This window comes from Phalangium opilio, unplaced genomic scaffold (assembly GCF_054372755.1).
Source record: "Phalangium opilio isolate 3A_F unplaced genomic scaffold, DU_Popi_V2 ptg000088l_1, whole genome shotgun sequence".
In the NCBI taxonomy this organism is placed as follows: domain Eukaryota; kingdom Metazoa; phylum Arthropoda; class Arachnida; order Opiliones; family Phalangiidae; genus Phalangium; species Phalangium opilio.
The window spans coordinates 2,714,508-2,725,463 of record NW_028324193.1 but is presented as its reverse complement, the minus strand read 5'-3'; the positions used below and the strand labels follow the sequence as shown (position 1 = coordinate 2,725,463).

Sequence of the window (10,956 nt, the reverse complement as noted above, 5' to 3'; positions counted from 1 at the left end):
AAGGTATTTCGTCATTCATTGGCCATGACCAAGATAATTGTGTTTTTATACAAATATGATTGCCCAATCCTTATGGGTCATAAAAGCCTGTATCGTTATACTTATAATATATATTCCATGACTGTCACAGCCATCTTCCCTGGCACTTGGCACCATGAACCGTACCTATTTTATAATCAAATCACCAACAGTGAAAGCAATTCTTCTACCTTTTATAAAGCAACTATTGCATTAATGTTCAACTGGTAAATAATGTTGCACACATGTCTAACAAATAGAAATATTCATATGCTTTACTTTTATTATAGATTTGTGGTAATGACGTGTTTGACATGAACCCGAATGGGAACTATTTTTGACCTCTATAGTAGGAATTTCTCTTCATTTTCTTCTGTTACTAACAGGTTTATTTTAGCAAATTAAAGATAGCAATACAGGGACAATGTACTTTAATAACTTCATTCACTGTCAAAACACCACATAGCAGAGGAAGGATAACTGGATAAAACATCAGGGAACACAGATAGGTTAAATCATGATGTCAATGAGGAAGATTGTTGGTTGGAAGAGATCAAGAAGATATTGAGCATCTTCAAAGGCGATATATGAAAGAAGACTGCTTCGACAATGGAGAGCGGTAAAACTGGAGGCCGAACCAGTTACGTCCATGAGCTCCTAAAATGTACCTTTATTCCCAGTTTTGAACTTGTCAGTATGCCATAAATTGTTAGCTATCTTATACTCGAATTCTTATATTCTCCAGCAATGTATGTAAATTTGTAGTTGGTAAATGTCCAACTTTTATGGAACTGTTGGAGAAATAATAATGAAACACAAGAATATGTTTCCTACCCATTCAAATGTTACAGTTTTATTGTCTTAATTCATTTTTGCGTGACATCTTCCCTTAAATACATAGGGGTGCTCAAACATTAAAGACGGATCACTTAGATAAAGAAATAGCCAATGTGAGATAAAAATATAACCATAGAATCACCAATAGGCTTACTAGTTCCTATAGTGGCACATTTTTTAAATGACTCTTCGTTAAATGATGCGGAGGACATAACACATTTTAGTACGTTTAATTGTGATTTAACAATAAAGGGGTAGTAGCGAATAAATCAATAATTAAAGTTTAAATTGAAACACGTACGTTTTTAGAATAGAACATGCAAAATGAAGGTCATTTTAAATATTTTGCTGTTTCAGTAAAGCTTCGTGACTTGTTGAAATGTGCAATTGGAAATACAAATATGGAGAATCTTCTTTTAAAACTGCAACAAAGATGATCAATAAAAGCCTTCTTTCCATATATAGGATTTTAGGTTCGATACATAATTTCAATTGGTCCTATATTATTACTATCTTGTAATGATAATTGATAAACAACAATGCTCAAGAACATATAAACATGAATGCCAGTCCTCCTTCATCCTAATACCATTCCAACAGACGCATACATTTGCCTACATAAGAAAATAATACCATTGATGTGCATTTAGTGGCCGTCTAATAAAATGGTCTTATAGACATTGAAAATAAGAAACTAATTTACATCGAGAATTCTATGTGATAAAGTCAAAATAAACTCAGTTTTATTTAAATAATGTTGCTAAACTGTTTTTAGTAACAGCTTATCATTCAGTCTCGACATTGGTTCCACCCCATTACTTATTTTCCTATAATTGATTCTTTATTACCATAATAATAATTAGTTAAGTTTGATTTGTTTATCTTATACAAATCTTTAAAGAGCTCACCTCCTATTTGTATAGGCGCAAATCACATACTCGTTGGTAGTTTATACTTGCAACAACTATGCCAGCCTTTTCTTTAAAGGGATACCTTAGAGTAAAGCATGCTCAACTAATAAACGTGTTAATACCTTAATATGCAAGTTGATTACAACACTTCAATGTTGGCTGATATCCTTAGAGGAATTGCCCACCCAAGATAATTCGCCATTGCCAGTGTCAATGATAGAAATGTCATTACCACAAATCTATAATAAAAAAAGCATATGAATATTTCTATTTGTTAGACATGTGTGCAACATTATTTACCAGTTGAACATTAATGCAATAGTTGCTTAATAAAAGGTAGAAGTATTGCTTTCGCTGTTGGTGCTTTGATTATAAATAGGTACAGTTCATGGTGCCAAGTGCCAGGAAGATGGCTGTGACAGTCATGGAATATATATTATAAGCACATTGAATCAGGCTTTCATGACCCATAAGGATTAGGCAATCATATTTGTATCAAAACACAATTATCTTGGTCATAGCCAATGAATGACGAAATACCTTCGCTATGGGATGGTGCCTCATTTCATGTTCCAATCATTTAGTAGCGTGCCTCTGTTGCTTGAAACTTATCTTACAAAACCAAACAATAAGTCAATAACAGAAACAATAAAATCTTTCTTTACTACTTACTACAGTCTACAGAGGACTTTCTTCGTCATAAGCCTCGGTGTAAATCCTTTTCGACTCGGGCAGAGTTCGACTTTATTTTCCCACAAAACAAAGGCATATTTTTTAAATTATAACAACGCAAACCCTTATATTTTGTAAACTAACAGTATTTAAAACAATAATTTAGTCGTCTTTCTTTCTAAAGTCAACAACACCAAGAACAATATAATCCATTACCTGCCATTACCGCCATTAGCAACGACGAAGTGTAGTCTGCTAAGTTCCGGTGAAAAAAAGAAAGCAAAAAAACCGGTCATATAACCGATTCATGGTGCTGAACGGTTTGCCGAGTTCTAAAATTACTACTTTGAATTTGGTGTATTTTTGACACGTGTCAATGTCGTCTGCTCGAAAATTTCAACCTATCACAAGTCTTAAGAGAGATTTGCCCCAAAACCGCCACCGCCAATGAAAAGCCCTAAGTTCGATCCTGACCGACCAATCAGCGAGCTTAAGTCCGGGGGAGGAGCATACTTTTTCTGCAGAATACGGCCCCAGATTTGAGTTCGATATAATTTTATTTGGTATCGTCAATTTATAAACGGAAACTACAAGAATTCTTATCTCTCATGTCATAAAGATGGCGGCAGACTATTCTTTTGCAGGTTTCTTGATGAAACGAAAAGCATATATCCATATATTTAATTAAATTTAATTTAAATTCACACGAGAGTGAGTAATTATTTAATCGCATTCGTGTAATAAGTGCATAATTACCCCCCTAATAAGTTCAAGAGTGGATCGCAACACTCGGCGATTTCGTTCGAGAAACAAATTTAAAGTTTGGATGAATTATTGGGAAATTCGATTTGGTGTAGTGATGTTTTTAATTTGTATCTTTCAAGTTAATTAGAAGAATATTATTTCTGTTGTGACATCGGCTACTGTTCCTGACAACAGCATGAGAAGAAAGTAGAAAGGAACGACGACACTACTCAGGTCTAAATCAACCGCGGTTTCCAACGGTTTCTGCCATTTGATCCGTTGAATATTGTATTGGTTTCCAAAATCCACATATTTAAAAACTTGCGTTTCGAAAAAGGGCCCCATGCTGCGATTCGTTAAAACTCTGTAATCATTTTACCATGAAATTGGTTACCGACCTCAGTTGGACGGACTCATGCACTTGAGGACTGCCTCTCACCCAAGAAGTGTTGAACATGGTGTGTACGTAGTCGAAGCCAACGTCTTGTTGCGAAAAATGAAGTCCTTTGCTCTTGATGAACTATATACTACTGGGTAATTCGTCCTTTAACAGTTTCAAGAAAATATTCAGAAGTTCGACCGTTGCGATCGCGGCGTTCTTGCCGGAAATAATGGGAATGAAAGTATAACCAAAGAGACAACGTCGTCAATCGTCTTTAAGTTTCTTCGTATCGAGTGCGTCTAGCCATTCCTTAACAGCCGGGTCCTGGGCTGCCTGCAGATACAAAACAATGACGTCAGAAGAGCACGGAAACGTAACATACAGAAGGATATTCACCGATACTTGGAGGTTTTGGTACGTTTCTTTGATCATTACTGGTGGAATTTGCGATTTCATCAAGTCCGAGAGGCTGTCGATGTAAATGTAGCTCTCCGTCGTGAACTCCGTCCGCAAATAACAACCCAAGAAGAACAGAATGAAAGTCACTCCGATCAGCCACGACGCAGCGAGCAGTCGACAAATAATGTGGGACAAAATGGAGGGAATCGCTGTAGGGAACATAAATATCTACAGTTTGCTTTATAGTGTGTGATTAAAGCGCCAGCCATCTTTCGTTATGGGGACATAATCTTTCGTTTCGGGAACATAATCTTTCGTTCTGCGGAACATGATCTTTCGTTATGGGAACATAATCTTTAGTAATTGAATTCCTCAAACGATACTGGTTCGTGCCTGAGTGAATTATTATCTAATGTAAGAGAGAGCTTAGTCGCTTACGTTCAGAGCACAAGAGCGACGCGTTGTCCCAGACATTTCTCAGGGTATCTCGGGCCATTTTCTTGACTACTTTCTTGGTGGGCAACGATTTTTATTTGTTGGTTACGACCCTGAATTTCGGGAAAAGGGTAGAGCCGATATGGCAGAACGAAGGGAAGACCCTGAATTTCGGGAAAAGGGTAGAGCCGATATGGCAGAACGAAGGGAAGACCCTGAATTTCGGGAAAAGGGTAGAGCCGATATGGCAGAACGAAGGGAAGACCCTGAATTTCGGGAAAAGGAAAGGGCCAATATGGTGGAACGAAGGGAAGACCCTGAATTTCGGGAAAAGGAAAGGGCCAATATGGCGGAACGAAGGGAAGACCCTGAATTTCGGGAAAAGGAAAGGGCCAATATGGCGGAACGAAGGGAAGACCCTGAATTTCGGGAAAAGGAAAGGGCCAATATGGTGGAACGAAGGGATGACCATGAATTTCGTCAGAATGAAAATTTCGCTTCTTGCTTTAGGAGGGCTATTAAAAAAAATGACCCATTATATCAAGAATTTTTATATTCTGAATCGATTAAGGATGTACCTACGCACAAGTGCGAAATATGTTCTAGACTTTGTTTTAAGAACCGTTCGACCTCAATTAGTTTATAAACGTTTCAGGCACGCGTCGGATTAATTACCAGTGTTATGACTCCCTTAGTGGAATTATGCATGCCTTGTCATGCAGCCGTATCTAAAGGGTTGGTTCCAAAATACAGCCCCGTTAATGGCTTTTTTTTCCCTGTCGTTAATGAGACTATTACAGGGTTATCTAATCTCGAGCAACGGCTTGTTAGCCCTAGAATTCCCTTCATTCAAATACGATCTCTTGGCTGTGATTCGCAAAAAGGGTTAAAGGGCACCGTTGTTAATGTTCCTTGTAACGTGGACACGTCTTGTTCCGTTTTACCAAGGCTGCCTGACAACACACATACAATACAAGTGAAATTAATGCGTCGCATGCAGTATAATAACCCATTTTTGTTTGAAACAGTGCGCCCTAAGCTTATTTTAGCCGCGCTTAAGGCTTTGCTGCAATCACCACTTTACAAGAAACATTCCATCACTCTTTCGGAGGACCTGATGAACACTTTGGTGCATGAAAACGTTGATTTTGTCGTAGACGAAAACGACAGAAGTATTGGTCTAAGCGAAGTCGTACAGGTGAACGAGACTCCCTCAATCGAAGGTGATGGGCAAGTAGGCAACAGTGCCAATGTGCTGGAAATTGATAGTGACGAAGAATGAGTTGAGGAAAAGGAGGAAGAAAGGATCAATTGTGGAGCCAGAGATTCCTTGCTATTATCAGCTGAAGATTTATTGGACACAAATATCACGATAACGTTTGCACCAGGAGAAGGTAGCCGCCCCGTGTCTTTGCTTTACGATGAGGATTGCGAAGAACTGTCCTTTCCTCGTATTTATGGAGGGGAGAAAAGGGACATTAAGATTAAATGCAGCTATCAAGATATTGTAAAGTGGGAATTGCTGTCTTCGGACCGAAGGTGCGCTAGTGACGTCACCAATCTATTTTTCAAATGGTTAAAGATTGAGACCATGAAAGTCAGTCAAGCAATTCAAATTTGTTTACGCAAAACTAAGTCTTCTGACGGCCGAGGACTAACAGCGGGGACACTGAGGTTACAAGGTGGAATTGAATCACTGCTTCACCATGACGATGGTTTCAGAATATTGGAGCCCCTTCGCAACTCTCCCGCATTTTGGCAACGAAAATCGAGGGACCTTCTGGCCATGGTGAGACAACTCGGAATTCCAACGTTTTTCCTGACTGTAAGCGCGGCCGAAACCCGATGGCCTGAGTTAATTAATGCGTTGTTGGTAACTGCTGGCAAATTGATAAGGAATAACCAAGACATTGAAGCTATGGCTTTCAAAGATAAAGCCAAGTTGATTCAGGAGGACCCTATTACATGCGCAAGATATTTTGATTACAGATTTCAAGCATTATTAAAGTACCTCAGGAGCAAGGTTGGACCTCTGGGACTAGTGGTGGACTATTATTATCGAGTTGAGTTTCAACACCGCGGGTCGCCTCATGTGCACAGTGTAATTTGGGTTTCCGGCGCTCCAAAATTAAAACCGGATGGTTCAAACACTGAAGAAGTCGAGACTTTTGTTGAGCGCTTCATTTCTTGCGCCAAATCATAAAATGAAGATTTGGTCAACCTGGTTCCCCTTCAAACGCACAAACACACTAGAACGTGCAAGGTGAAACGGGGAGAAGAAACGATTTGTCGTTTTGGAATTCCCTGGCCTCCAATGCCGAGAACATATGTTCACGATCCTGTTTTAAGAAATTGGACAGAGGAGTACGGTCAACATATCGCATTGGAATGCAAGAAAGTGGAAAAAGCCATAGCGGCTCTGACATGTGAAAATTCTCCTAAAACATTTGAAGAGTTTTTGGGGCCTCTTCAAATGACGGAACGGGTCTATATTGATTGCGTTACGTTAAATCTTAAGAGAAAAACCATTCTCCTGAAGAGATCTCCTCTGGAAGTAAGAGTGAACGCCTACAACAAAGACATTCTTAGATTATGGAGAGCCAATATGGACATTCAATTTGTTCTCGATGCTTACGCGTGCATTATGTACGTCATCGCTTACATTGGAAAATCACAGCGTGGCATTTCCCAACTACTTATGGAAGCTATGAGAGCCGCTAGGCAGGCGGGCTCTACTGTTAAAGAAAGGCTTAAAGTTATCGCCAACAAGTTTCTCACTGGTCATGAAATTTCCGCCCAAGAAGCGGCGTACTTATGCCTGCAGATAACCGTGTCTAAGTCTAGTAGAGCTACCATCTTTATCAACACAAATATGCCAGAGAAACGAGTTCATATTCTCAAACCAAAGAGTCAGCTTGATGATTTGCCAGAAGATAGTACAGATATTTTTTCGGAAGGCCTAATTGATCGTTACCCTTTAAGGCCAGATGATATGGAATCTGTCTGTTTGGCTGAATTTTCAGCTTGGTATGAATTCAATAAGAAAAAAGGCCGAGGTCAGCAAGTTTCAAGTCTAAACGAGGATGAACGACATGATAGCGAGCCCGAATCTAATGTAACTTCGGTTTGGATCGCTTTGAACCATGGCCATGGGTTTGTACGCAAACGTACACAGGCAAAAGTCCTCCGATACAGGAATTACAGTATCGAGAAAGATACACTGGATTTCTACAGAGAGCAAATTCTCTTGTTCTATCCTTGGCGCGACGAGGCCACAGATGTTTTGGAAAAAGATTTCAAAGAAGTCTACGAAGCAAATCTGGAACTGATTTCGCGGAAAAGAAAAGAATTTGTAAATGAAACTGGTGAAGCCGACTTTGAAAGAGCGAGGGTAGAATTCCTCGATAGTGAAGCTCAAGTAGATTTGGCTAATGTGCAACCAATACTGGAGCATCAAGATGAAAGAGATCGCCAATACACGATGGATGACCCAGAATTCGCCGTTCTGGCTTGCGCACGAGATGCTACGGCAGACATCGGACGGGAAATCCCCGATTGCCGTGTCCCAGATTACACAGTCGTGCAAACTGTTCGTATAGTAGAGGACAGTGAGTATGCCAAAATGGTACAGGGTCTAAACGTAAAGCAGAGAGAAGTATTTGGCTACATTCTTGGGCATTTCAAAACTAAGCCCGACCAGTATCTCCGCCTATTTGTCACTGGAGGAGCCGGAGTAGGTAAAAGCGTTCTCATTAACGCCGTTTGCGAGGGCGTCACTAGGTACTTCCACAAACAACCTGGGGCTGACAACTCCAACATTATTGTCTTGAAGTGCGCTTTCACGGGAAAAGCCGGTTTTAACATTGGCGGAACCACTTTGCATACGGCTTTCTCGCTTCCAGTTAGCCAATACGGAGGGCCCATGTCGAGAATGGAATCAGAAACTCTGAACAAAATTAGGGTTGCCTGGAAGGATCTTAAACTGATAATTATTGACGAGATTTCAATGGCAGGAGTAGGGATACTCACGAAGGTCAATTCTAGGTGCCAAGAGGTTATGGGGTCACAAGAATCATTCGGTGGACTATCAGTTTTGGTTGTTGGCGATTTTAACCAACTGAAACCAGTAGGCGATAGTTACGCGTTTCAAATTCCTAAAGCTCGTGACACCCCTTATGCTGGATTGCTAGATAATAATCCGCAATGGAAAGAATTTAAGGTTTTTTTCTTGAATGAGATCATGCGTCAGAAGGAAGACAAGGAATTCGCCATGGCTCTGAATCGAATGGCAATAGGAAAAATGGAAGTCAGTGACGTATCACTAATCAAGAAACAGCAGGTGAATGTAAAAGGCGAGCCTCCTCTCGACGCCATACATCTGTATGCTACGAACAAAGGCGCGGCAGATTTCAATGAGATGCGTCTCAGTCAGTTTAATACTGAATTTTGCGATTCTTTGGCTTTCGATAACGTCAAAGGAGACTTTCAAGCGCTTGTGCGAAAAAATATACTGGACAGAGCGAAACAACTGAAGCCCAGTTCAACTTACGGATTGAGCGAAAAAATTCGCTTGCAAATTAGTGCTCGCTATATGGTTACCAACAACATTGACATTCAAGATGGAGTTGTTAATGGAGCCACTGGCAGAATTCGTCAAATTGACTACGGAGTGCGTCCAGACGGGGTTCGTGTTCCTATTAGGGTTTGGATTTCCTTTGACCACGAAAGGGTGGGTAAAGATATTCGAGCTAAAAGTACCGCTTTGATTGTCGCTTCCAAGGCCGAGCCTTCGTGGACTCCCCTTGATAAGACAGTGAGATCATTCACGCTTCGACACTCGAATAAAAACGTCACTGTGTCTAGGAAACAATTTCCCTTACAAGTGGCAGAAGCAATAACCATTCATAAGAGTCAGGGTGATACCTACAAATGCGTGGTGGTTCATACCAATAAAAACCGAAAAATGCAAAGGTCAATGTTGTACGTTGCTTGCAGCCGAGCCACTTCCGCTCAGGGGCTTTTTATCGATGGTGATTTTGTAGCACCCGAACCTCCAAAGGACAATGACGTCGTTAAAATAGAAATGGAGAGAATGGAAAGAGAAGCGCAGCTCTTCGTGTCCACATTGCTTTCACGGCCAGTTATGTTTTTCCATAACCCCGAGTCTTTAAGGGGTCATTTGCAGGACGTCTGACGTGATGATTTCATTGTCAGTGCTGACTTGCTTTTGTTTGTGGAAATTCGAGCGAAAGAGCAAGATGATTTAAGTATCGCTCAATTCGAGAATTTTGGAGGAATTTTCTTGCCCGAGAACGCTCCCGAAAGAAGATCTTATGGATCGACGATTTATGGAAATAGTAAAGTGACTGAACAGCTTTTGGATTGTAAAGTCACTCGTGGTCGGCTTCCAAATGGGCAGCCATCGCCCATAGCCCGCCTTGAACGGATTTGGCTCGATTGTAAATTGGGAGGAGAGAAAATAGCGATAGTACTGTTGTACAAATCGCCTCAAGCCAGCTTGAAACTGGTGTTAGATGATTTGACTATGCTATTTTCTAAAAAATACGATCCGACCGTACCTACTTTGATCGTTGGAGATTTTAATGTTGACTTTTTACTAAGGAAACAGGCATTGACAAAGTTTTTTTTGCCTTGGCAAATTGAACTTATGCCAGGATTGAAGAACAAGGTTTCAACCAATAAAGGGAGTCAGCTTGACTTAGCCTTTGGAAACGTATTGCTAATCCAAAAATATAGTGCTGATTATAGAGAATCGACCTATTCTTTTCACAAATCGATTTATGTTTTTAGAAAAGTTTAAGACAAGCCTTAAAATGCTTAGAAAATGGCATTCGATAAAAGTATTTGAGATCACTCAGAGGGAGATAGCATATTCATTTGATTATGCTTTCTCCGCCTTTAGAGAGTGATGTGTATACACGTGAACGAGATCACTCAGAGGAAGAAAACATTTGCGATTGACTAAATTCTATTAAATAAAGAATTTATTCATATTGTTCATGCTTTCTTGGCCTTTAGAGAGTGATAGATCACTCAGAGGGAGATAACATATCCATTTGATTAAATTCTTAAAAAGAATTTAATCTTGTTGATCATGTTTTCTCGGCCTTTAGAGAGTGATGTGTATACACGTGATCTTGAGTCACTCAGAGGGAGAAACCATTTGCGATTGACTAAATTCTTCTAAATAAAGAATTTATTCATATTGTTCATGCTTTCTTGGCCTTTAGAGAGTGATAGATCACTCAGAGGGAGATAACATATCCATTTGATTAAATTCTTAAATAGAATTTAATCTTGTTGATCATGTTTTCTCGGCCTTTAGAGAGTGATGTGTATACACGTGATCGAGATCACTCAGAGGGAGAAAACATTTCCAATTGACTAAATTCTTCTAAATAAAGAATTCATTCATAGTGTTCATGCTTTCTTGGCCTTTAGAGAGTGATGTGTATACATCTGATAGAGATCACTTTGAGAGAGACTTCATTACCTCTTATGTTTTCACCTATTTTGATACATTTTCAATTATAAACT

At 39.8% G+C, this 10,956-nt stretch overlaps 1 protein-coding gene across 1 annotated transcript; it reads left to right on the top strand.

Moving 5' to 3' along the window:
• Nucleotides 1-4,540: 4,540 nt before the first annotated feature.
• LOC149649071 (uncharacterized) lies at nucleotides 4,541-10,257 on the top strand. Its single transcript, XM_089849423.1, has 6 exons — nucleotides 4,541-5,021; nucleotides 5,199-5,632; nucleotides 5,693-6,539; nucleotides 6,609-9,534; nucleotides 9,613-10,132; nucleotides 10,210-10,257. The coding sequence occupies exons 1-6, from the start codon at nucleotides 4,541-4,543 to the stop codon at nucleotides 10,255-10,257; spliced, it is 5,256 nt and encodes a 1,751-aa protein (XP_089705549.1).
• The last annotated feature ends 699 nt before the right edge of the window (nucleotides 10,258-10,956 follow it).

Coding starts and splice junctions, on each gene's coding strand:
- LOC149649071 (XM_089849423.1), top strand. CDS start 4,541: ATGGCAGAACGAAGGGAAGACCCTGAATTTCGGGAAAAGGGTAGAGCC. Junction 5,633..5,692: donor CAATCGAAGGTGATGGGCAA/GTAGGCAACAGT, acceptor GTTGAGGAAAAG/GAGGAAGAAAGGATCAATTG. Junction 6,540..6,608: donor TCCAAAATTAAAACCGGATG/GTTCAAACACTG, acceptor CATAAAATGAAG/ATTTGGTCAACCTGGTTCCC.